The 27,721-nt window shown below is 39.1% G+C and overlaps 1 protein-coding gene and 1 long non-coding RNA gene across 3 annotated transcripts in view; one reads left to right on the plus strand and one right to left on the minus strand.

Moving 5' to 3' along the window:
- The window catches only part of Malt1 (MALT1 paracaspase), a 66,361-nt gene that overhangs the window by 13,365 nt on the left and 25,275 nt on the right, over positions 1 to 27,721 (plus strand). Inside the window, exons 4-10 of one of the 2 annotated variants that reach the window (XM_052742328.1) lie at positions 4,134 to 4,293; positions 4,798 to 4,976; positions 5,391 to 5,487; positions 6,067 to 6,099; positions 12,421 to 12,447; positions 14,783 to 14,815; positions 20,455 to 20,658. In XM_052742328.1, coding sequence (XP_052598288.1) covers positions 4,134 to 4,293; positions 4,798 to 4,976; positions 5,391 to 5,487; positions 6,067 to 6,099; positions 12,421 to 12,447; positions 14,783 to 14,815; positions 20,455 to 20,658 — 733 coding nt within the window. The remainder of the gene's footprint in view (positions 1 to 4,133; positions 4,294 to 4,797; positions 4,977 to 5,390; positions 5,488 to 6,066; positions 6,100 to 12,420; positions 12,448 to 14,782; positions 14,816 to 20,454; positions 20,659 to 27,721) is intronic. The other variant, XM_052742329.1, reaches the window with a different exon arrangement.
- Positions 12,458 to 27,721, minus strand: part of LOC128112906 (uncharacterized) — a 108,211-nt gene continuing 92,947 nt past the window's right edge. Inside the window, exons 3-4 of the long non-coding RNA XR_008219225.1 lie at positions 25,220 to 25,299; positions 12,458 to 12,784 (exon numbers count right to left, since the gene is read on the minus strand). This is a non-coding gene — a long non-coding RNA (uncharacterized LOC128112906). The remainder of the gene's footprint in view (positions 12,785 to 25,219; positions 25,300 to 27,721) is intronic.

A 27,721-nucleotide genomic window follows, 5' to 3' on the forward strand; every position in this document is an offset into this window, starting at 1 on the left:
TCTCTCTGCCTTTCATGTGGTATTCTCCTTTCTCCATGCTCATAACTCTAAGGCTGTGTCTTCTCAAAGTTCTCCATACTTTTTTTTTAAGTCTATTATTGACCTTTACTGAGTAATACAAAGTCTTCCATCACTGACACTCTGGTTTCCACATGATCCATTCTATTGGTGAAACTCTCCACTGAGGTTTTTATTTGGCTTATTGAGTTTTTCATTTTTCAGCATGATTTCAGTTTGGGTTTTCTTCAGCAAGTAAGTCAACCTTCTTCTTGAATTGACTTCCTCATTTCCTCAGCTTTTTGTTTTTATTCTTCTGAACCATATTCATATCTTCTCTGAGTTGTTTGAACATGATTATAATCTTTTGAATTCTGCATCTGGTAGTTCTTCCATGATTAGTAGTTTTAGGAGGTGACATGTTGTCGTGATTTTGTGTGTCTGTGGCTTTTGTTTCTGCACTGAGACGAGTGCATCTGAAATCGTTTGTTGATTGAGTCTTCTCTTCAAATCTTCCTTTTTCAGTGGAGGTTTGTACACTGTTCAGGAGAGGATCTTGTAAATTGTGAGAGGGTTGAGAGATTTTCCTCTGTGGGACTAGGAGTGAAGGCTGCAGGAACAGGGCCTACCTAGTGGCACAAAATGGAGACGTGTTCTCGAGGAGAGGAGCCGGGTGACCTGTGTGAGAGAAGGATGGGCCTAGCCAGAGGCACAAGGATGTGGGCTCCTGGAGCACTCAGACAGCCCGGCAGGGAAGGGAGAGTGAGAGTCTAGAGGAGCTGGATGTGGTGTCAGACAACATGGCAACTCGGAGAACCAGGAAGCCTGGCAGTGCAGGACTGCTGGAGGAGTTGTCCAGCATATGGGGTGGGGCAGAGTGGGGCCTCGTTCTAATAGCTGTTTGCAACAGATTATGGTGTCTCATAGGAAATTTATGGTTTCGTACATCTTTTCCCTACATGAAAATAAAACAGAGCAGTTACGTAGACATTCAGTACTAGGTTAAGTCTGTGTTGGCCCTAGTTACCATTACTGGATGTGTGAATCCCTGTCACCAAGGTTGTGAGATTCTATATGTATCAAGCCCTTGAGAGATGGTAACTAAAGGTATTTTATCATATTTTTTCTAGTTGCTTTTATTTTAATGAAGTCCTCTTGTAGATGATAGAGAAAAAAATTACTATGGAAGTATATAATTATAAAATACATCATGACTAGAAGTTAGTGTTATTCATTATGTGGCGCTGTTTACCATGAGAGAAAAGCCACGAGGCACAACAAAACCCACTATAAGAGTTTATTAGGGGAAGAGAACAGAGGGGATATGCTTAGGCCTATTGAAGATAGTGCAGGGAGGGGGGGGGAAGGGGTATGTGGCCTGCTTTTTATCGATCTCCCTCCCAACATGCACACATGGGCTTACCTAGCTACACCATGAATGTGCATAGATTACGTGATCACGCTGCATACAAATTGTGTGATCATGCAGCACACGGATTACATAGGACGTAAGGCCCTGGAATGATTAAGCTTCTTGCCAGCGCATGTAGCTAGTGGAGTGGCCAGGCATTCCATCAGCATGGCCACAGAGGGTGAGGAACCAGCAGAGAACTGATGGACTTTTTACATTCAAACTTGCTGCCTAAAGAAGGCAGAGAACAGCAAGACAACCGGGTATCTATTGTCTGTGCTGCTGAGAAATAGCTGTAGTGTGGTCTCAGTGAGTTAATGAAGGTGAAATCATAGGGTGTACTTCGTGTGTGAGGATATGGTTAGCCAGACCAATAGATCAGATGTGGAGCAAGAGGAAGCAGAAAGAACTCAAGGAGGTTTCCCTAGCTTTTCCACTGAGTATCCTAGCCATGTTTACTCTGTAGGGTTTCTTTGGTTTTTTGAGAAGACTGTAGAGGTCTCTGTCTAGGAGGGAAAATAAGAGTGTGACTTCAGACCATGTCTGTTATATATGCAAGTGAACCCCATGGGCAGTTTGGATAGCCAGAGAGACAACAGTGGGAGTTTATAATGAATGAAATTGAAAGCTGGAGCAGTCGATGGAGTGAGGAGAGTAAAAAGCAGTGTTTCCAGAAGAAAGGGGTGACCAGCTTCTTCAGTGCTGCTAAGAAGAGGACGTAAACAGAAAAATGTTTGTTGACTGATTTTTGATACAAAGGACTTAAAAGTATGTTTTTGAAAATGATTTGGTAAAGGAAAAAAACACATGCTAAAGCCAAGAAAAAATACAGGAACAATTTCAGAGAAGATGGGATTATTGAGAAAGAAAAACTTTTCCCTCTTCGTTTCTGTGTTCGGGAAGATGGAGTAGTAGGAGCTGGAGGAATGACTCAGCAGTTAAGAGCACTTGCTGTTCTTCCCAGCGACCCGCTCTACAGTTTCTAGCACCAACTTAGCAGGTTACACCTGTCTAACGCAATTCTAGGAGATCTGACAGCCTCTTCTGGCCTCTGCAGTCACATACACAAATATAGGCAAGCACACATACAATGAAATAAAATGTATCTTTAAATTAAAAAAAAAAAAAGATGGGGGCCAGGCATGGTGGTGCATGCCTTTAATCCCAGATCTCCAGAGGCAGGTGGATCTGAGCTTGAGGCCACCCTAGTCTACATAGTGAAATCCAGGATAGCCAGGGCTATGTGGAGAGACTTTGTCTCGATAGATAGATGGATGGATGGATGGATGATAGGTAGGTTGGCAGATAGATAGATAGATAGATAGATAGATAGATAGATAGATAGATTCATTAGTTGAAGAAAAACATGGGTCTACAAGATGGCTCATTGGGAAAAGGCTCTTGCTGACAAGACTGATGATCTGAGTTTCAACCCTAGGACTCACATGATCAAAAAAGAGAATTTCCAAAAGTTGTCCTCTGACCATCATACTGTCATGCATTGTGATACATGTGCATGTGTGTACATACACATAATAAATAAGTGCAAAATATTCTGAAAAACTATATGCATGGAGAAACCTATAAATTAAGCAGTTTGCTAAATTGGTGAAGTTAGAGGCTAATATATCTAACTATGAGAAACCATGAGAAAATCAAGTGTGTTTCTTCATAAAAGACCAGAGATTCTAGACGGTTGGTTCATGCCTTTAATTCCAATAGTTGGGAGGCAGAGAGGCAGGTGGATCTTTATGAGTTCAAGGGTGGCAGGGCTACATTGTAAGACCCTGTCTCAAAACAAACATGCTTAAAAATTACATGCTCAAAAAATGGTTCTAAAAGAACAAGGGTAGGCTAGGGAAGTTTTGTGTTGTTGTTCATATAGTTGTGCAAGTCTTCTTTATGACCATAAAACTGAGAGAATTTATGATAGATTTATTCTGATCTGAGAGTAACATGAAGAGAACACTATTATTCAAGTTCTGACTAAAGTGAAAAAAACCTGCTATGGCCATTCCTTCCTCTCACTTCTGTGCTTCCATGAAGCCAGAAACTTGAAGGATGCTGGAGATGATTTTGTTTAGCAGCCTATCTTCTTACAGTGTTTCCTAGATGAGAAAGGGAAGTCCCAAGGTAAAATAGTTTATCCGCGTATTCATAGCTATTTGACCAGAAATGAAAATAATAGCCAGTTTGTTTCCTTCATGCCACTCTGCTCTTTACTGCATTAAATGCTACTTATGAAAGTGGCAGTTTCATAAATAGATATACTGTTTTAATGACCAGACGGGTTCCTACTAGTGAGCCCCTGTAAGATCTGGGGAACAGCTAACTTCTCTGTTGAATGGACTTTTTAAAGACTGGATTTCTGCTGGACAGTGGTGGCACATGCCTTTAATCCCAGCACTCGGGAGGCAGAGGCAGGCGGATCTCTGAGTTTGAGGCCAGCCTGGTCTACAGAGTGAGTTCCAGGAAAGGCGCAAAGCTACACAGAGAAACCCTGTCTCGAAAAACCAAAAAAAAAAAAAAAAGACTGGATTTCTAATACTCTAGTCCTCAAAAATCTCACTTTTTACTTTGTAACTAGCACATTTTATAACTTGAAGAAAAACAGAAATATACTTTTCAAAGGTCCGTAATAAAATCAGATTTTACACAGCATGTATTATATTATAAGTTGGATTTTTGATTAATCCTTCACTTATGCTCTCTGATTCTTTTGCAGATCCCATATGGAAATTCATCAGAACTTATTTTTAACACAGTGCATGTAAAAGATGCAGGCTTTTATGTCTGCCGAGTTAACAACAATTCCACCTTTGAATTTAGCCAGTGGTCACAGCTCGATGTCTGTGATGTGGCAGAAGTAACAGAAAGCCTACAGGGTACGTGACAAGTGAAGTTGCGTATTGGTTAGTGGGTCACCGTATTTTATTTAAATGATTATTTAAAAATAACTTCAGAGTATAACTGTCACGCACGAGTCATTAAGAGTTAACTCCATGTGGTCTGATTGTCGTTTTCTTTGTCAGCCCCTTAAGATGACATGGACGCTTCTCATTCTTATGCCTGATGCTGAGCTTGAACTGCTGACGTTCATGCCCTTTACATGTGGCAGCTATAATTCAAGCTTAGTTCCCCCTCACTTCTCCTTTCCTGAGTATCCCCACCTGTTAGCCCAGAATTTCTCAACTGTTTTTGTTCACCACAGTATTCTTTTCTCTTTAGAACATCTCTTAACATTTGTGGACTTTGATGAAAATATACATTAAGTATGGTTTTAAAGATTGTAAAAACTAAAGGATAGACTTAGATATATCTGCATAAATTGTAGGAAAATTTTGGTTTTATGTTTAACCCAGAGATTTTATCTTTTCTTTGAATTTAAGGAAGTGTGGATGGTATCTCAGAATCCAAGTTGCAAATCTGTGTTGAACCAAGGTCCCAAAAGCTGGTGCCAGGCAGCAAATTGGTTTTACAGTGTGTTGCTATTGGAAGCCCTATGCCTCACTACCAGTGGTTCAAAGATGAATCACCATTAACACATGAAACAAAAAAGCATTACACGGTAGGCAGTTGATTTTCTAGGGGGTGGGAGGGTTGGATTAGTCTGTAAGATAAATGGTACCATTAAGCTGTAGAGGGACCACTTAAACTCATGCTCTCTGGAATGTTTTCAGTACTTGTAGTTCAAGTTCTTTATGTTTCAGTATTAATTAGTTTCTTGTGTTTGCTGCAAGGCTAGATTTCAACCAAGCTTTGGGATAAGATGTCAGATATTACTGCACCAAACTTTGCACTGTTAGAATCATCTTATCATTTGCTTGCTAATACTTAGCTTAATGAATGAAGATAATATAAGGATGTATAATTTTTTTTAAAGTGCTACATTTGGAACATTTTTTAAATGCAAATGACTTTCATTTTAATCAATTTTCAAATTAAAGTTGAAGAGAAAATATGTGTTCTGATGTTGATACAGGTTCCATATGTGGATCTAGAACATGAAGGGACCTACTGGTGTCATGTTTATAATGATCGAGGCAGTCAAGACAGTAAGAAGGTAGAGATCATCATAGGTAAGCAGTACTAGAGTTCTGATGCATAAGATACAATGTAAGCTGTATACCTGGAGTGCTTAAGCAAAGGAAACTATTACTTCTTGTCCTGTGCCATTTAATAATAAATCACGTATAAGGAGTTACATTTTTTATAGATAAATTTTAGAGAATTCATAATAAATTAATTCTCTTAAGTTATATACAAAGAACAAAACAAAAAACTGAAATTATTTTGTTTAGCTCATTTTAGTTGTTTTAGTATTACAATTTATCTTAAATATTTGTGTCAAAATGTATTCCTTGTAGTTTTAAATTAGAAAAGATTGATTTGATGAAAAAGATTTTTAATAAAACATAAAAAGTCAGAGACATATAAATGAAAAATAATTATTGGTCAGTACTCTATTGTGAAATGTGTGATTTTGGAGTTCTATTTACATCGAATGTATTTATAGTGACGTTTTCAATGGTAGGAAATATTGATGCATATGTTGCTTTGACAACATGATTCTGTGATGTTTATCTCTGTTTATGTAGTGACTACCCTTCCTAAACTCTGAGTTACAATGTATTCAAATTTGTTTTCTCTAACACAAGGAAGAACAGATGAGGCAGTGGAGTGTACCGAAGGTAGTATAATCCTTTGGTGGTCTGCATGCTGGTTACTCTGGGGAGAGGTGCAGTGTCCCAGCTTACTGAGTGCAGTGATGAAAAAATACTGGCTCTGATAAGTCACTTGGATTGAAGAGTACAGTGTCGTACTCCTTCAAGTTGTGTAGTTTCCTCGACACTCTTGAGCAGACACTCTAAAGTAACCTTCAGCTGACTTCTTATTGCACATAGGCCCAGAGCGGCTCCGTATTATTAGAAATAGTGAATATTTGCAATTCTTGATGTAAATTTTTAATCTTAATAAAATTTATTTTAAGTACTCTCTTAGCCGGGCGGTGGTGGCGCACGCCTTTAATCCCAGCACTTGGGAGGCAGAGCCAGGCGGATCTCTGTGGGTTCGAGGCCAGCCTGGGCTACCAAGTGAGTTCCAGGAAAGGCGCAAAGCTACACAGAGAAACCCTGTCTTGAAAAACCAAAAAAAAATAAAATAAAATTTATTTTAAGTACTCTCATAAATATTTGTTTGGATTATTTTATTTCTTAAGATGCCTTTCAGAAGCAAGCATAGTTTCTATAACAATTTCAGGATGGATATATCATTTGATACAATTTTACCAAATATTAAATATTCTGGAAATAATATTGATAAAGATTTTCAAAGCTGTAATGTTTCAGCTTAATTTGCGTACCACTTTCATCCTGGAAAGAGAACTGAAAATCCATTTTAGTATAAACTTTTAACTTGTTTCAATTAACCAAAACATTGTATTTAAATTGTAATAAGTAAATATTAAAACTTAGATTACCTCCCCTTAGTGTACTGTCACATTGGTTTATAAAATTAAAGTTGTGGATAGCTGAGTATTTTTTCAATTGCTGCTTCTTTGAACCATTACGTAGTCTTTCTTAGGTTCTTGGGTAAAGTAAGATAGTAATATTTCCTGGTTTTCCTGTCATTCATCTCTATGGTAGCATGTAAACTACTAATTACTGTTTTGATCCTAATACAGAGTTGTGAATCAGAATTCTCCTATAAAGAAGTTCCAATCCCACATCTGTTAATCATACAGAAGGGAAGCCATGTAGAGAAATCTTAACCAAACTTCTCTTACTTCTTACATTTTTTTGCCTAATTGCATGCATGTTTGTTTCTTTAAACTACCTAACATGTAGGAGACCTTTAAGAATAAATATAAAAGAGCACTGCTGTTTGCCTTCCGAGTGAGCATGTGATTGTTACCCTGTCCTGCTGTTTCTATAATTGTACAGTTCACTATGCAGTTTTTTCAATGATAAGAACAATCAAATAATAATTTTCAAATAACTATTTAGAACACAGAGATGACAATGTAATTGTACAGTTGCTCTAAAATTTTCAGATGGAAAACATCAGTTCCAACTTTTTTCTCAAAAAGCCTACAAAACTAAGATATTTTGTAGTTGATAGGTTGATACATACTGTGAACAGTATCCTCTACTACATCTTATTTTAATGTAGAGAACATGATGTCTCCTATTCCATTTTGTGTATTTTGTTAGAATATTATTAGGACAAGGGGTATGGTTGAAAAGGCGAAGCTCAGCTGTGGTTTAGATTAGTGAGACCATGCAAATTTCAAACAGTCTTTTAGGAAGCCAAAAGGAAGGCATCAAAGATGGAATACAGAATATGACAGAAACATCAACTGTATTACAATTGCATGAAACATCCTCACTGAAAAGAGGTAGAGTGATGTGCTGACCTACCTATCTAGAAATAATCTATGCTATAAGATGAACGACAGCAATTGTACATATTGTGTGCACAAGTTGATAACACTGTTAAACTGGTTTTATGTAGTATGAAAATACCAGCCTTAGCGTAATGATATGACCGTAATTCCAGGACAGGGAAGACTAAGGTGGGAAGGTTTCGGATTTATGGACAGCCTGAGCTACATATTGAGACCTCATCTCAAGCAAATAAACCAAAGAATATATTCCCATTTAATACTTTATGAATCCTGTATACTTGCAACTTATTTCATGTTCATTTTTGTCTTCATAAAATTTAATAAGTTAAAAAAACTGATGATGACTGTTATGTCATAAACTTGTACTCAGGTTATTTATCTAGCCTGTGTGAAAGGTGTATGGAGGATGACAGTTAATTCTGAAACTGCTCTGCTTCCCCCAAAAGCACACCATACGTTGGTCTAACTATAAGAAAAACACAAATCCCAACTGGAGAACATTCGACTGCTCAAAACTGAAGTGGTCGTTAAAAACAAGGAATGTCTGAGCAACTGTCACAACCAAGAGTGTCTTAAGGAGACACAGTAAATGCTTCTGGTATCTTAAATAGGTCGTGGGGGACAACACAGATGGTTCATACTTGTGATATGTGTAATGTACTAAGATGTTAATAATAGGGACACTAGTTTTGGCATACACAGGAACTCTCCTCTACAGTAGCCCACAATAGTTCATCAAGTTTTGTCGCGTCCGCCTCGACCAGCAAGGAAGACGCGACGCCAGGCTCTTCTCCAAGCAGTTTATTCAGGAACCTTGAGACAATCTTCTGACCCTGGGGAAAGCCATCTTCTCTCTCTCTCTCTCTCTCTCTCTCTCTCTCTCTCTCTCTCTCTCTCTCTCTCTCTCACTCTCTCACTCTCTCACTCTCTCACTCTCTCTCTCACTTGCTCCTTCTCTTGGGGAAAGCCAGCCCACGCCCTTTATAGCCACTGGGCAATCAACCCCATAGTGCCACGTGGATAATGCCGATAGGGTCAGACATACGCAAGCAAGCCAGATTAGGTCCAGGTGTGCGGAAGCAAGCCAGATCCTAGCCTTAGCCAAATAAGGAGCACCTGCCATCGGGAAGGCGGAAGTCGGACGCCGGCGCCATCTTTGAGGCGCGGCCGTGCACGGCTCTCTACAGTTCCCCCTTTATTGTTTTAAGCAGCAGGCAAGAGCAGAGGTCTAATCTCTGCCAAAAAACAACTTGGACATTGCACTGTTGTTAGTCCAGGTGTCATCCACCCAGAGAACACTTGACCCGGCCAATACCCTTTTTTGCAGAGGTGGGAATTAGGGCATCAACCCACATGCAATTAGACTTGCTCTTCTTGGGTTTTGCAATACAGCTAGACCCAAGTGCAGTGCACTAGCCTTGCATCCTGCATGATCAAGTTTTTAATGCGGCCAGCCAGGCCTGGGGAGACTGTCCAGCCTCTATGGCTGCAAAGGCTTGGATAATCATGGCTGCATTGCGCTGCTGAGAAACCCTTAAATGAACAATGCACCACAGGCACATCAGGGAGACAAGCACCAGTAGGCCTGCCAGGGCACCTAATCCCGCCCACTCCTTTAAAAAGGTGATAGGCCAGGTGCACACGGGTGGAGTTGACCGCAATGATCTCATTGCGCAGGATCTGGGTTCTGCTCCTGCAGTAAGTCAACTCAAAAATAAAGCAATACACTAGAATGTGATGTTATGGGTAAAGGGTATGGCCAGGCTTTTATAAGAGCCCAGAGTAGTCGATCCTCAGCTGCTCCCGCTGGCACGCTTGTCAGAATCAGGGCTATCAGGATCAGGCACATCAGCTTCCGGGGTGTCATCACGTCTCTCCGTCTGAGGGGCCGTTGCACCAGTCGTTCAGGTACCCAGATAGGGTCTAGCCGGTCCTGTGGGAAAACACAAACAGAACCTCCCGCCCATGTCAGCACGGGATCGGGGCCATGCCAGCTACCCGTGAGGATATCTTTCCACTTCACCATGCCCTTCATAGGGCTGTGTGGATTATGATGCCTATCTGCTGATGAACTTCCCGAGGCATCCAAATTAAGGGAATGGAAAAGAAACAATCCTTTATATCCATGGCAATAATATGCCAGGAGGCTGGCAGAGCCGATAGAAGTGGCAGCCCTTGCTGCACTGGACCCATGACCTGCATCAGATTATTAATAGCCCTAAGGTCATGTAACAATCGCCACTTTCCAGATTTTTTTTTTCTAATGACAAATATAGGTGTATTCCAAGGGGACACAGAGGGTCGTATATGTCCAGCCTCAAGCTGTTCTTTTACTAGCTCTTCTGCCGCTGATAACTTTTCAGAGGAAAGTGGCCACTGAGGTACCCATACCGGGTCCTCTGTTTTCCAGGAAATGGGAATTCCTTCCTCAGTGGCCCCTATGAAAAACCTAATCCTGCCTAGGTGGTCTACTCTGCGCCTGAACTGGATCTTTTCTGCCTTGGAGAAACTTCCCCAAACCAAACCTAGGATGACATCCCATCTTTATCATACTCCACTAATTGTACTCCCATCTGCAGAGTCAGTAATTTTAAACCGCACCGTTTTTGCTGTTAGCTCTGGTTTTTCTGTGTTGCATTGATTTTCCACAGATCTCAGCTGCGGATGCCTTGTTGTGCTGGTTCTGGCGTCCACCATTCTTAGCTTAGCGGCTTCTGCTTTTGAAAACCACTCAGACTGCCTGCTTTGCAGTCTGCTAGGACACTAACCTTCTGTATCTCAGGTTCTTTCACCACATACATTAAGCTTAGATTCACAGTCAACATTTACACCTTTTCACAAACTCACATATAACGTGTGCTTAGGCCTAAACTCACACTCAACATTTACACATTTTTACAAACTCACATATAACATATTAACATCTACTTATTTATACTCTTTAATGAAACTATAGAAGTTACCTTCTCCTTGAGGGCAGCTACGTTTGAGATGGCCCATTTTTCCACACCGAAAACATGCCCCAGTGTTCCCTCCTTTCTTGTTACTAAGTTGTATAACTGCAGCCGCAAGACCTGCGTTAGTTAGAGGTCCCCCTAATTCTCTGCACACTTTCATCCATACTTCTAGACCTTTGTTCTTATAAGGGGTGATCGCAGCCTTGCATTCTTTGGTACATTGTTCATAAACTAGCTGCTTTATAAGCGGCATCGCGGCATCTGGGTCCCCAAAGATTCTGCCTGCAGCCTCGACCATGCGGGCCACAAAATCTGAAAAAGGTTCCATAGGTCCCTGAAGGATCTTAGTAAGGTTACTGCTCACTTCCCCTTTATTAGGTAGGAACTTCCATGCCCTTGTTGCTAGTTGATTTATCTGGTCATGGTATCTCTGTTGAGTCTGGGCATTGAGAAACACTGGGCAAGCTAGCTGCATTTCAGTTCTAACCTTTCTCCAAACCTCCGGGTTACTCTTCTTAATCTCTAATTTCTTTGAAAGGAGCAGCTCGTTAAGAGCCAGGAAATTGGGTGCGAAGAAATTGTGCCCATGATACTAGCAGCACCTTTGCTTTCACCTGCTTTCACTTTCTTTAATCTTCCCGTCCGCTTTTGTCGAAGCTCCACTTAAACTTCCCATCCGCTTTTGTCGCAGCTCCACTTAATTTTCCTGTCCGCTTTGGTCGCGGCTCTACTTAATTTTCCTTTCCGTTTTGGTCACGGCTCTACTTAATTTTCCTGTCCGTTTTGGTCACGGCTCTACGTTTCCCGCTTTTGTCGCGGATCCCCGCCTTACCTGGGGACTTACCAGTGCACTGCCCTGACTGCGAAGAATTCTGAGCCTTAAAGGTTCCCCATACGGGCCACCACTTGTCGCGTCCGCCTCGACCAGCAAGGAAGACGCGACGCCAGGCTCTTCTCCAAGCAGTTTATTCAGGAACCTTGAGACAATCTTCTGACCCCGGGGAAAGCCATCTTCTCACTCTCACTCTCTCTCTCTCTCTCTCTCTCTCTCTCTCTCTCTCTCTCTCTCTCTCTCTCACTCGCTCTCTCTCACTCACTCCTTCTCTTGGGGAAAGCCAGCCCACGCCCTTTATAGCCACTGGGCAATCAACCCCATAGTACCACGTGGATAATGCCGATAGGGTCAGACATACGCAAGCAAGCCAGATTAGGTCCAGGTGTGCAGAAGCAAGCCAGATCCTAGCCTTAGCCAAATAAGGAGCACCTGCCATCGGGAAGGCGGAAGTCGGACGCCGGCGCCATCTTTGAGGCGCGGCCGTGCACGGCTCTCTACAAAGTTTCCTGGTATTTTAAAGTTAAAGGTTTTTGTTTTTGTTTTTAGATCATTTATGAAATACCTAAAACTTTGAACAAATTATGAATGAGTTTATTTATTTAGATTTTGTAACTTAGTGAAAGTTAAACAGTCCTGAGTAATACAACAACAGTATTCTTACCTGTTCCCTATTTATATGACTTCTTCATTAACTGTGAAAAGTTCTAAACAAATAACATAACAGTTCATAAACTGCTTCTCTTAGTTATACTGTTTGTGCTGTTGGAAGTTAGGTTATTCAAAATTAATCTGTTTTCTCTTACTTTATTTGTAGATGAATTAAATAATTTTGGGCATCCTGGTAAGTATTGTAAACAAAGTTCTATTTTAGATTGTTAAGTTTGATATAGTAAAGGTGCTATAGACATTCTTGCCTACATTCTTAGACTACTGCTTACATGAAGGTCAATTTAAAGCAAGTAAATACAAAAATAGTATTGATTGTAAGACCACAAAGACCGAAAAGTATTTTGGATAACAATAAAATATCAATGCCTGAACCAGCAATATAGCTGAATGAGGAAAATTACCTATTGCCATACCTGATTACCTGTGTTTGACCCTTAGAGCCCACGTGGTGGGAGAAGAGAACCAATTCTTTCATGTTTTCCTCTGATCTCTATGTGCACCGTAGCCCCCTACACAAAATAAATAAATAAATATAAAAAAAATATTAACAATTTGTTGTGGTGGTGGTGGTAGTGGTGTGTTAATGGGGATCAAACCCAGGGTCTTGTACATGCTCAGCCAAGTGCTTAGCTGCACCACCTAGCACTGATGCTTTTATAAAAAGTCATTTTATGTCCTCCTTATAGAAAGAAGTACGTTGTTTTTAATGTGGAAGACTAGATGCATATTGACGAAGTGACACATTACATTTCCAAACTGTCAGACATAGAACATCCCTGGAGTGGTTGAGCAGGTGCTCAACCTGATGGAAGGCAGTTAGTGGAAAGAGTTTGCAGTAGATGGATAAATTGGTCTGTAACTGTAAGAGACTAACAGTAACAGTCTCTAGACAAGTTTTGATCAGAACAGATTTCTAAACATGCTAAGCTAAAGAGAAAGCCATCACCCGGGACAAGGACATTTCAGTAATGAGGATCATGTAAAGAAAGAGGATGTCAATATAAGCTGTGGGCATTCTGAAAGACAAGGATGGAACCATGAATAGATTTAATCAAATCACACAGAAATGTATTAAGAAGGCATGCCGTTATTTAATATTTGCAGAAAGCCTATTGGTCTCATTATTTTACTACCATAATTAGTTTGCTTAATTTTGTTTGTTTCATGGTGCTGGGGATTGTGCTCAGGGGCCTGGTGCGTGCTGGCTGTACATTCTTCACTGAGCTACTCCTCCAGTACCAGTTTGCTTAGTTTTGTGTTTCATTCAGAGGCATCTGTTCCTATAAGTTCTGTCTGGATTCTGCTGACTGTATATAAGCACATTAGACAAGACAGAGCCACTGTGAGCAACAGATAATTTTTGCTGTAGTATCTTCAAATTCACGTGAAGCTCAGAAAGAATTGCTTCAATTGTCCCAGACTAAAGACTGTTTGAAAACATCCTAGTAATCATTTCTCTTGGTGTTGATAGAATCTCTTTCCTTAAATTTGTCTGCTGTGTCTTGCCCTTTTAAAAAGATGTAAAATTGGGGCTGGAGAGATGGCTCAGAGGTTAAGAGCACTGGCTGCTCTTCCAGAGGAACTGGGTTTAATTCCCAGCACCCACATTGTGGCTCACAACTGTCTATAACTACAGTTCCTGACACCCTTACACAGGCATTCACACACAGGCAAAACACCAATACACATAAAAAAAATAAATGAATTTTTTTTAATGTAAAAATTACTTCCTAAAAACTGTAGCATATACCCATCAATAAGTTTTTAACATTTCCGGGCCTGATTTTCTTTATTCTCCAAGATTCAAAGAAACCAAACCTTGAGTTTTAAAAAAATGAATGTGTAGTAAAGTTTGTAGTAGACTCCCATAGCATCTGTAATATTAAATGTGCAGGTAAACTACCCTCCCCCAAAAGTACTGGGCTCATGAAGGATTGAACTTCGTCTTTCCCTGTGTCGCTTCCTGGTGGTACTGGAGAGTGAACGTGATTTCATTCTATGTATGATAATGATAAGCCCATATTTTTTTGTCAAAAATCTTTTAATGATAAATTCACTATTAGTAACCATATTCTGTATTTTTCCTTCTAAATTATTATTTATATTTATATATGAAGTACCATATTACGTACTGATACATACATATATAGTATAATAATCCAGTCCAGTAATTAGCATTTCTATCTGCTTAGATATTACTAGTCTGTGTGTTGGGAGCCTTCAAGAGCTTCTCCTGTAATTATTCTTAAATTCGTAACTGTTAGAGGTTAGAGACATAGCTGCACTATTATGCCATATAACATTAAATCCCTTCTCCTGTTTTTTGTGCCCTGTTGTTCACCCTCTGACTGTCTCTCCTCCTTTTTCTAGCCTCTCTGACCTCTGTGCTACTATATATAGCATTTTAATGATATCTTGCTGTCAGCATTCATTGCTTTTCTTCTCTCATGAGCTCTGAGGATATGCCACGAATAACGGCATCTGTTTGCTCTCTTATCTTTGTGCAGATAATAAAGAACAAACAACTGGCCAGCCTTTGGGTGAGTTGAGTTTAAAGTACATGATGGAGTTTAATTACAGTTTAATTTTTTGATTATCACGAAGGAATTTACAGTATTTAATTTGATTGATTGAAGGACATTGGAGCAGATTTTTATTTTGGGTAAAAGAAATTATGGAAGAACCACCTTCAAAAAGATACAGATTTTGTTTTCGGTTTCACGTAAACAACATGTAAACAAAAAGGAACACGCATGCTCCATAGAGGAAGAAGTAGTTATTGCTGTCCTCTGGTGAGGTAGAAAGTAGGAAAATCCCATGTGGATGGTAGTGAGTCTTGAGTCTGTTTCCCACCTTCTACGATTGGAAGAGAAGGATGTAAGATAAGATTAAATGGGGCCATTGAAGTGTGCTTTGGAGAAGAAGACACAAGGGAGAGTCTCCAGGAGAGCTGTTCAGAAAGGCTCAGTAGACTAACATTAAGAGAGTAGAAGTGGCAACACTGATCTATGGCAGTCAGGTTAAAATAATGTCTACTTGAATTTTATCAGAATTTTGACCCCCCCCCCTTTTTTTTTTCTTTTTTTTGTTTTTGTTTTTTGAGACAGTATCTTAACATAGCCCAGACTAGCCTGAACTCACTATCCAAGGATGACTTCAAATTCCTGGATCTTCCTGCCTCCGCCTCCCAAATTATGGGATTAAAAATTCAGTGCCAGCCTAAAACGTTTTGTTAATTTTTCAGACTAGAAAGGAGGATACTCATGAAAATAAAGAAAGATTTGTTAGTCAGGCCTTGGCGGTGTACTCCTTTTATCCCAGGACTCAGGGACACAGAGGCAGGGGGAATTCAGTGAGTTTGAGGCCAGCCTGACCTAAAAGGAGTTTCAGGACAGCCATAGCTACACAGAGAAACCTTGTTGGAGGTAGGGGATGGTGGTGAGAAAGAAAGATTTGTTAAGCCATGAAATTTTTTCAGTTGACCAATTTCCTTGTCTAGGTAATTCTGCTTGAAAGGATTGAAGAAGAAAATAGAATAAGGCTAACTGTAGAACCTGAATAGAGACCAAGATTCTGTAACTCAAACAAAAGCTACCATCTCATCCAGAAGTAGAAAACTATTGGGAGAGTTAAACTAAGACTTAAAATTAGGAATATGGGCTGAAAAGATGGCTTAGCCATTAAAGGCTAAGACTTACAACCAAAAGGACAAAAATTAAAATTACAGATCAGTTGTGTGGTTCTTCTGTAGTAGAATTCAGCTTTAAAGTGAAGACAGGCTGGTGAACTGGTCCATCTGTCCATTTCTGTGTGCCAAGCACTGCAGTAATGAGGTTTTCACAGCGCACATCCAAAAGCTGGGATTTGGAGGAATTAACCAAGAGATAAAACTGCAAGGAAAGAAAGCCACTTGAAAGGTTCATAAACAGAAAACATAGGAGTCAGGACATTGGATTCACTGAGTTGGAGGGAAAAGTGCAGCAGGAACAAACATGGTAAAGGATAGGGTGTCTTAGGTAGGATTTCTGTTGCTGTGGAGAGACACCATAACCATGGCAACTCTTATAAAGGAAAACATTTCATTGAGATGACAGCTTACAGTTTCAGAGGTTTAGTCCATTATCAACATTGTGGGGAGCATTGGCAGCGTGCAGGCAGACATGGTTCTGGCAACATCTTGATCAGAAGGCAATAGGAAGTATAATGAGACACTGGGTTGGCTTGAGCCTGTATGACACCGCAAGGCCTTCCTCCACAATGACACATTTCCTCCAACAAGACCATACCTAATAGTGCCACTTCCTTTGGGGGCCATTTTCTTTGAAACCACCACAAGAATAAAGTACATTACTTTAGATTTGAGAATGCAGCAGCTCAGGTGATAGCAAAGTACAAGGATGATCACAGGATTGGGCAACAGTAAATGTGAAGGCCCTTGATGTTGAAGAAGACTGTCTTTTTAAAAAAAACTGCTACATTTCATTCATAATGGTAAAATTTCACGTAGTTCAGTTCTGTTCTTTCCCAACCCTCACTTGGTAAGAAAGACCAACTAATAGTGATCTGAACAAAGCCATAGCTACTCTATTCTGTAGTGAGAAGCACGTGTGGTAATTATGAACACAATGACAAGCAGATAATGAAAGTTCAGCAGTGATTACTTATTTTGCTTTATGAATGTATAATTTACTCCTGAAATGTAGACTCTGTCCTCATTTTTTGTGGGTGAAAGCTTAGCCAGTTGTGGAGGTACATGCCTTTAATCCCAACACTTGGGAGGCAGAGGCAGCTGATCTCTGTGAGTTCAAGGTGAGTTCTAAGACAGCCAGAGCTACATAGTGAGACCCTTTCTCAGAAAAAACAACAACTACTTAACTCTAAAATTTGCTCAGAGTTATGTACTTGGTATCTGATTGGTGGTTGATACCTGGGAGTCAGCAATTCTGTAGCCCCCTGTTGGGTCTGTTGTAGCATGTGCCATTTCACAGACAGTGGAATTCTAAGAACAAAATAAACTGAGTATCGGGTTAACTCTTATTGTGAGGTTTACCAAACATCAAATATCTCATGTCTGTGACCGTTTATAAAGTAAGAAAATGAACTTTATAATAGTATGTGGCATATACCATAGTAGAAATGGATAAATAATCTTAAATTATTCTTAGAATATGGTGATTAGGTTTGTCTAGGGGAGTCAAGGAAGACTTTCTTTATGAGGAAAGTTCAAGTGAGAATTTTCAAGGATAAATTAGGAGTTCTCTTGTAGATAAAGCTAGAATGTTCTCTAAAGAAGAAGGGAAAAGACTTGGTGAATGTGGAACTGTGAAGTAGGCAGTGTGGGAGGGGAACAAATAGGTCAGTACTACTGGAGGGTGGAGTCTTAGACTACCAATCATTAGGCTGCTGATACAGTTATCTAATAAGTAGTAATAGTATTCCAGAATTCACTAGATTAAAAAAAAAAAAAAAACAGCCAGGCATGGTAGTGCACACCTTTAACCCCAGCACTTGAGAGACAGAGGCAGGAGGATCTCTGTGAGTTTGAGGACAACCTGGTCTGCATAATGAGTTCTAGAACAGCCAGGACTAAAGGGGAAAAACCCTGTCTCAAAAAAATCTATCAATATTTTATCTCCTGGTTCTGTGGGTTTTACAGATCATCCTTCTTGGAGTCTCTTATGTAGTTATAGTCTGTTGGTGACCAAGGCTACACATATAAGAAGGCTTCACTTTCATACCGTGGCATGTAGTGAGGACTGAGAAGAGACTCTTCCCCTCTGTCCTGCCTCTTTCCCGGCCTGAGAAGCTGCTGCTTTTTTAATGTTGTGCTTGTATCTCAAAAGTGAAGGCTGTCGGGACTTCTTCAGTCCACAGCCCAGAACTGGCAGTGCCACCACATGTTATGTACTGCTTGGAGAAAGTCAGAGGGCGGGCAGCACATGTGAGGTGAGGCTGACTGTACCTCACAGGGCAAAGATACCAAGATTCCTCATGGGCTATCTATGACAGTGACAAGAATGTGAATGGCTCTGTATGCCAAACTGAGGATTTCAGACATTATTTTGTGAGATACAAAGTCGTTAAAAGATTGGATGCATCAGAGTAACAGGAAGTCAAATTCATTTGAACTAGTCAGATTTGATGCTAATTCTGTATTTTTTATAAATATTCAAAGACTTAACAAATGCTTAATAGCACTTAGAATGAACCAGACCCTTTTCTAGGTGCTTAGGAATATGAACTCATTTTGGATAACTTAGAATTATTAGACATGGAATTGATGATGTAGCACTGTGCCAGTTTTTGAAGAATGTCTACTACTTTAAGTTCTGGAAAATGTCTAGGATCCTCTAGTAAGTATATTTCCAAAGTGGTTTTGTTATTCTTTTGTATAATCAAATAACATTTTTATTTCTTTGTTTTCTTTTTCTTGGTGCTGGGGATTGAACCCAGAGCCTCACATGCTAAGCGTGCACTCAACCACTGAGCTGTGCTCCCAGCTCCATGTGTAGATAGCTTGTGTTCAAGAACTTGTGGGTGGCTCTTACAGTACATTTTTTATAATAAATTTCTTGAATTTATTATCTAAAACTCATGATGACTTGCTTGTGCCCTTGCCATTTTTAAGTTTTCTTTATTCCTCTCATTTCCTCAAATTCAGTACTGTTCCTTTCTCTGTCTGGTCTCTTTGCCACAACCATTTCCTTGAATGGGTCCTTGTCATCTTGTCTCAGCCCGTCTCTACTTCTCTATTCTAAGTCCACTCGAGCTCTCCTGCCAACCAGGAACTGCTTCACAAGTAGATTGGTCAAGGTAAGACCCACCATCTTCCTTACCAGAAAAATTTTAAAAGTTATATAATCTAGCTTTTTCAAGATTATCATTGACAAAAAAATTTTATAAGAGTTTTGGGCAATTATTGATATTTTCACATTCTCACATTCTTGGACTCTTGTATTCTATAAATCATTCTTTCCCAAATATAGTTACATACATATCACTGAATGAGTATATCTATATAACAGAGGTATATCTTGAGAAATGCATCATTAGACCCTATAGGTCAGTTTCTCAGTTATTGTCCTAATGCATTCAGGAAATGTAGTAAATACTGAGGTATATGAGGCTGCTGCTGACAGACCACAATATGCTGTTCAGAAGTAACCTTTTTTTTTTTCATATGTAGAAGTCATACTCTACATAGTGATGAAACTTGGAATTTTTAAAATAAAATTTAACAATGAAAAGCATTATATAATAACTATATAAAGAAGTAGTGTGGTTTATAGTGATTACTGTCAAGTATTGTGTGTTTTATGTAATTCTCACCTCTAATTTTATACAGCTGGCAGTGCACAGGTCTCTTGAAACTTTGCTGCCACCGTACTACCCCCAAGACCGTCAAGAAAGATGCAGTGTTGAAGTCTCTTAAGTACTAAGCTTGGCATAGCCTTCATAACTGTTCAGGCCAGGCCATGCCCCAAATAGGCTAGCTGATACTTTTTAAGGCATAAGTACATATTGTTCGCCTGCCCGCACCCCAGAACACCTCTTTCTGTCTGAGCAAAGTCAAAAAAATAAACTCAAAAACATTCCTCAAGTAGCCTTATCCCAGGCAAACAGGAAATATGTCTTTAAAAAGTTAAGAAGGAAATGAAAGTTGCCCTCTGAACTACACACACACACACACACACACACCCCATTGTGCCTGTGTGTCCACATGCACATATACCATTATGATGATGATGATGGTGGTGGTGATAAAAACTTTTGAATTTAGAGGTAGGAGGAGACAGCCCCCACACAACTACTATAGAAACAAATGTGGTCCTTGTGAGTTCCTCCTTTTCTCTCTTTGGCCTTTCCTCGCTCTGTGAATTCTTCCTCTCCTCTGGAGGTGTGTGTTTGTTTCACTTCCTCCATTCTCAGTAAAACAGAACCTTGATGAGAGCAAACTCTGGCCTATATTTCATATGTAACTAATAAATATCCTTTGTCTGACTTGATGTTTCAGCCTGTTGTGTTCTTAGTCTCCTCTGTAAAGTAACACCTCTAAAATGAAATTTAATGTCATCTTACTTGAAACTCTGTAGTCTTAAAGTTTTTCATTTTAATACTTCTATAAATTTTAATCTTTATACCCTCCTCTAATTCCCAACCCCCCCTTTTTTTCTTACAGCAAAGGACAAAGTTGCTCTTTTGATAGGAAATATGAATTATTGGGAGCACCCCAAGCTTAAAGCTCCTTTGGTGGATGTGTATGAATTGACCAACTTATTAAGGCAACTAGATTTCAAAGTTGTTTCATTGTTGGATCTTACCGAATCTGAAATGTGCAATGCTGTGGATGAATTTTTACTACTTTTAGACAAAGGAGTATATGGTAAGCTATTTCTAATACTCATAATTACATGCCATTCCTATTAAACACATTAAGAGTTGGAAAGTCATGGGCTGGAGAGATGGCTTAGCAGTTAAGAGCACTTGTAGCTCTTCTGGAGAACCTGAGTTCTGTTTCCATAACATGATGGCTCACAATCATCCGTAACTCCAGTTCCAGATGATCTGGAACCCTCTTCTGGCACACAAGTGGTGCACAGGCAAAATATTCATACATATAAAAAACAAAGAGGAAAAAAAGTTGGAAATCAGATGAAGGTAGGTAAACATACTGTTGAATTGAAGAGTTTTGATACTCTTGTAAAAAAAGATAAATTTTATCTTTATTCCAAATGAATAGCTAATTAGCTTAGTAACTTCTGTGTTTTTTTTTAATCTTGTTAGAACAACATTCTTTTGTTGTTGTTGTTTGGTTGGTTGGTTTTTTGAGACAGGGTTTCTCTATGTTATAACTCTGGCTGTCCTAGAACTCACTTGTAGACCAGACTGGCCTTGAACTCACAGAGATCTGCCTGCCTCTGCCTCTCGAGTGCTGGGATTAAAGGTGTGAGCCACCACTGCCCAGCAAAACATTATTCTTATGAGAATTCTTACCTATCTTTCATTATTCTTTATTGACTGTAAAAAGTTACCATACAGTATTTAGTGTTTAGTAAATTTAGAAATTTGACCTTGTAGATTATCAGATAACAAAACATTCATATATGCTTGATATTATGTAGGTTCTTTTAAATATAAAATGTTGTGATAGAATATACATTGTATTTGCTTCCTTTATCCAATTGTTGCATGGTATTTTCTAGTTGTTTATTAGGATCTAGAATTTAATAAGGAAATGTTGGACAGTGCGTCTCCCTCATATCCATCCCAGTCTTTTGTCCTATGCTGAGGATGTAATTCAGTCTGTAGAGCCTTTTATGTGCTAGGCAGAGACTCTTACCACTGAGTACATATCCAGCCTTGCCTGCCTATTAATTAAAATTCTGTGCAGATACAATTCAAGATGTAGCCATACATTTTTAGTGGTTTTTCCCCATTCTTTTTCTGAAAAGTATTCAAAATACTGTAGATCTGATAAAGAATTTTATGAGCCAGAATATACAGGTAGTAGTAAGAATTTCCTTGCTAATTTATTTCTTATAATGTATTTAGCCTTGAGTTTGGGAAGGCTAGCAGTTGAGCTCATTCCAACTGTCTTTCAGATTGTACTTAGCATAACTGTTAATATTTGAGTGCCCAGAATGTGGCATCTCCTGGCCTGGGGTTAGGCTTGCAGATAATAAACAGAAAGTGTCAAAAAAAAGTGTCAATTTGACTTTCTGACATTTCAGATTATTTTATTTCAATAACTAGAGATATAGCTTTCTTGTTTACAAGTAGGTTGACATGGTGAGATAAACTTGGTAGAATTTCTAATGATTCTTAAGTAGAATTTTTAAAGGAACAAAAACCACCCTTTTGAAGATTTAACAAACTGTTGTTAAAAGGATGATAAAAAGCCTTAAATTTCATTTAAATGAATTTTTTCCTCTCAATAAGGAGGGTTACTATTGTAGTATACATGAATAATAAGGTAGCTACTTCAAATTTTCCATTTCTACCATTATGCTGATTTTGAAACAAAAGTTTTCTCATGAGCATTATAAATTGATGATTAATGGGTGTATTCATCCATTTTTCTTTTTCTTTTTTTTAAGATTTATTTATTTATTTGCTTGTTTGTTTGTTTATTATGTATACAATTTCCTGTCTGCATGTATTCCTGCAGGCCAGGAGAGGGTGCCAGATCTCATTACAGATGGTTGTGAGCCACCATGTGGTTGCTGGGAATTGAACTCAGGACCTCTGGCAGAGCAGCCAGTACTCTTAACCACTGAGCCATCTCTCCAGCCCTCATCCATTTTTCTTACAAAAATGGAAAATAGCTAGAGAGATGACTCAGCCGTTAAAAGCACCTGCTACCCTTCAAGAAGACCCAAGTTCAGTTTCCAGCACCCACAGTGGGCAGCTCATAGCTGCCTGAAATTCCAGCTTCAGGGGAATTCTATGCCTCTGGCCTTGGTAGGCAACTACACTCATGTACATATACTCACTCACAGACACATATATACACATACATAATTAAAAATAATAAAAGTAGGTCTTTTTTAAAAATAGGAAAGCATATGCCATACACATAGGCCTTTTGACAGCTTGTCTATGTTTTTTCATTCTAACACGAAGTATGTTTCAGTATGATCAAAATATATTTGAATTTGAAAATTGTTTTAAATAATGAAAAATATAATAATGATGATAAAAGAAATTGTCAAAGAGTAAAGGAAAAGGAATCATGGTAATAGGAAGAGGCCAGAGAATGCACTTTGAGAAAACTTGTCTACAAGAGTATTCACCCAGCAAACTCAGCATCTAGGTACTTAACATGCACAGTGTGGAGCAGGCTATCACTCCTTATCTGAGTCACATGACTGGCTTCTTCCACGGCCCAGACCCAAGATGGGACCTCCCCTTCCCAGCATTCATTGTTGGACACTATGTGGGAGGGAGCTACAAAAAAGATGACTACATTTGATAAAATTCCCTGTGAAAATGTGTTTCTGAGAACTTAACTTACTTTGTATGAGTCTTCAATAAATGAAAGTTGGGGTTTTTTTAAAGTGGATTGCTTGAGTGTATTCTATAATTTATTTGTTTTTAAGGTGCCTGTGTGACTTACATAGGGTATTGCTTCTAAAACTTCACTAGAAAGTGAGGTGTAAGAAAAAAAAAGTAATGATAAGTATTGATTTAGGTTAAATTTAAGTTTCTGGGTTGGTAAAATATCTAAAGAATGAGAGAATTATATAAATAGTAATATATTCAGTTACTCTTTATTTTCTACTGCAACTGTTGTCATAACTTTCCAGCTCTCTGTTTAAGTCAGAACTTTTAATTGCCCCTGTTATTAAGCAGAGAGCCAGAACTATAAAGGATGGTTAGGGGGCAAGATTTCAGTTTGCCAGATACTTTACACACAGTCCCCACAGTAACAATATCAGTTTGGGGTATAAAATAAAGAGCGGTAAATAATAGAACAAAGAGAAGCTTAAGAAAGCTAGAAAAACTTAAAATCCTGATTCATGTCTTAACAGGGTGGCTGCATTATATTTTGAAGTATTGTGACTACCCAAAACCTCAGACACATCTACATTAAATGTAAGTGTGGTAAAGGCTTCATGGTGTAGGGCATGCTGTAAAGAGACTTTTTATTTCTTGTTTGGACCATGCCTTTACCTCTCCTGATATCCTTTAAGGTGACTAGTGGTCCTTTAGGGATTAGGAGAAGGTAAAGGAGTTTCAGCATGAAGAACTTTAGATACAGAAAAGTGTAAACACAAGTTGACACTCTGTTATTGCCCACTCATTGTAAAAGAAAGAAAAATTAGAACAGAAAAAATGAGTAATTCAGTCTGTAACATGTAAATAAGCAAAACCCAAAAATAGAAATAATTTACTTATAAATGTATAAATAGTTATCCAGATAATAGGAGGAAAAAGTAACCACGTGGCGGTCTGTCTGCCTCACCAAATGTGTTTGTACGTTCATCACCACTTGCCTTTACCTTTACCTTTACTTTACCTTTACTTTACCTGTACCTTTGTGGACAGACTACTCACTGAAGGTGGTCAGAATCTGACAAAAGCCCATTTACCCTGAGTCAGTCATGTAGTTCAGTGTAAGTCAGTGGTTAAGCACCGGAATAAATTCACCCATGTCCAAGCTTTGGATTTTGTGGCTAGGTAATTTTTCCAAACTGAAACAGTGACCTATAAAGTGGTTAGAACTCAATTATCAAAGCTGTGATAGGAAAAAAAAAATCACCCTCATGCCTGACACACTCAAAATGCCTAAATTATCATATCTGTTGTTATCATTATTATTACAGTTCTTGAAATTTTATTAAATGGGCTAGAGAGTTGGCTCAGTGGATAAAGTACTTGCTGCGTAAGCATAAGGACCAGAGTTTGGATCCTCAGCTCCCATATAAACGGCAGGCATGCATAGAAGCTTGTCCATAGTCCCAAGCCCTTGAGAGACAGAAGCAGAGTCCCCAGAACAAGCGGGCTGACTAGCCACGTTGGTTATCTCTGGGATTGAGGGAGAGACTCTGCCTCAATCTATGAGGTGAAGAGTGATGATCAAGGAAGACACCGAGCATCAACTTCTGGCCTCTCTACACACGCACACTCATGCATGCACATCTCTACACAGGTGTGCACACAGACATGTAAACATGCCTATACTCACCACACATGTCTATACACACACACACTCAAAAAAATCTGTTAAAGGAATTCAAACTGTCCTTTAAATTGGAGATTTGGACTAGATAGCACTTTGGGCCTTGACTGATCGGGTTTTGTGTATTAAGAGTCTGCCTACAGTTTCTTTGGGGGGAAAATAACAGTGGAGATGTGGGGGTGTAAACTATAATGTAGTCTATCCAGTGAAATATCAGTACACTCACATTAACAATATAAGCCAACACAGTGATCAAACTTACCTGCATCCAAAGTCTGGTTTTCTGACTTAGTAGTCCTTAGAATTTGGGTGAGCTTTTAAATCTCTCGGTGTTTCAAGTTCCTATGTACAAAAAAGGGGAGTGATATTATTACCTGCCTTGTTATGATGAGTTCCTATGTATGAAAAAGGGGAGTGATGCTATTACCTGCCTTGTTCTGAAGAGTTCCTATGTATGTAAAAGGGGAGTGATGCCATTACCTGCTCTGTTATGAAGAGTTTCTATGTGTGTAAAAAGGGGAGTGATGCCATTACCTGCCTTGTTATAAAGAGGATGTGAGTCTCCTAGAGCTGGTGACTTGATATTCTCAACAGAGCACTATGCAAAGTAGAATGCCAATCAACTTGAGTAGGAGAAGTTTGTTACTGTTTTTATTTGATTGTTTTGCTTTGTTCTGTTTGAGACCGTTTCCTTATGTAGCCTAAACTATCCTTAAACTCAGGATCCTGCTGTTTCAGCTTCTGTACTGGGATTACAGATATGTGCCACCATCCAAATATTTTATCTGTAGCCAAAAATAAATAGCTATGTTTTTTTTTAAAAAAAAAATGTTTTTAAAGCACATGCTTGGTGGCACACACTTTTAATCCTAGCACTTAGGAGGCAGGTACAATCAGATTTCTGAGTTCAAAGCCAGCCTGTGCTAATATCGTATTTCTAATCTAGCTAGGATTATATACAGAGACCTTGTCTCAAAAAACTAATTTAATTACATGTATTTATTTGTGTGTAGGTAGGTGTGTGCCCAGTGCCGGAAGGTTAGAGGGCAGTGTGTAGGAGTCCGTTTTCTCCTACCATGTGGATCCCAGGGATCAGACTTGGGCCATCAATCTTGGTGGCAAACACCCCTTCCCAAAGAGCCATCTCACCAGCCCCAGACTACATTCCTGGAAATCATGTTGCCAAGATAGAAAATTCTCTAATGGCCTAATTTGCATAATTATATTTCTAACTACATTCAATTGCTTGATATCTCTAAAGGTATCTATTTTCTCCCCTTTTCTTGAATAATTAAGAGAATTAGCAGTGCTGGAGATGGAATTTTAAAAATACAGTGATTTTTACTGGTTTATTGTACATAAAAATAATCCCCCTTAATATAATCTCATTGCAGACGAAAGGTTTAAACTTTGCACAAGTCATTTTGGTAAGGAGAAATCATATTTTGTAGTAAGTGCCTTAATCTGAGCAGTTGCTGAGGATATGGCAACTGTATGGTGAAACCCCTCAGAGCTGCTGCTTTTCCAGAGCTGAATCTGTGCCGCACCCAGGCTCTCTGATTGGGTATCTAAGTTATACCAGTTGTAAAAAAATGGCACCAGTTCTAAAAGTTCATTCCTGCTGGACTATGTTGATTGTTAGTGTCAAGTGCTTACTGAGTTCCTGTTATATCTACAGATAAAGAAGTGTCAGTGTTCTGGGGGGCACCGTAATAACAAAAGAAAGATGCAGGTAAAGACCAGAAAAAGACAAAGAAGACATGGTCAGTACTTAGAGAACATTACAGTACTTAATACAGTGGTCGAAATACCACCTGTAGAGTCCAGACACCTCAGCCGTATGACTTGAAACAGCTGTTTAATTTCCTCTTCTGTGACACACCTGTAATCTCAGCACTCAGGATGCTGAGGCAGGATTATCACAATTTTGAGGCTGGCCTGGGCTGAATGAGTTCCAGGTCAGCCAAACTAAAAAGTGAGACCCTGTCTCAATAACTCACAATTATATAGAGGTAGATATCTTTTATAAATTGTGTTATCTGAATTAAGTAGGTTGTGTATGTGAAAATACTTTGAAAATCATGAAAGTGTTATACAAAGATAAATGATAATATGAGCATTTTCTCTCAGAAAGCTTAAGTATACATAAGACTATTTACAAAGTGCCAAAAAGTGAGTGCTACCGGGGCTGGAGAGGTGGTTCAGCAATTCAAAGTGAGCCCTGCTCTTTCAAAGGACCTGAGTTTGGTTCTCAGCATCCGTGTTAGGTGGCTCATAACTTCCTCTCACTCTAGCTTCAGAGGATTCAGTACCTTATTGTGGTCTCCATGCGTATCTGCACACATCCAAAAATAAAAATAAATCTTTAAAGTTTTTGAAATATTAGTAATTTTTTTAATGTTGTAGCATTTCAAGGTGTTTGTTACAGTGTTAGAAGGCTATAATACTGGTTGATAAAACTTGAGTAGGAATCTGAATTGAAGATACTTTTGACATGGGTTAAGATTTAACGAGCTAAAACTTCAGTGCAGTCATGGAGCTTAAAAACAAGTTTGTCATAGGTGGGTATGGTGGTGCACACCTTTAATCCCAGCACTCGGGAGGCAGAAGTAGATAGGTTTCTGTGGTTCAAGGCTAACCAAGGCTACAGAGAGACTGTATCAAATAAAGAAAAGTTTGTCTTGCTCTACAAATAGTAGAAACTGGTGGGAAAAAGTTACATTTTGAACACTTGCTAAAAATACAACTTGTATTCTTTAAAAGT

This window comes from Peromyscus californicus, unplaced genomic scaffold, assembly GCF_007827085.1.
Source record: "Peromyscus californicus insignis strain IS unplaced genomic scaffold, ASM782708v3 Scaffold_17__1_contigs__length_78620276, whole genome shotgun sequence".
Taxonomy (NCBI): domain Eukaryota; kingdom Metazoa; phylum Chordata; class Mammalia; order Rodentia; family Cricetidae; genus Peromyscus; species Peromyscus californicus.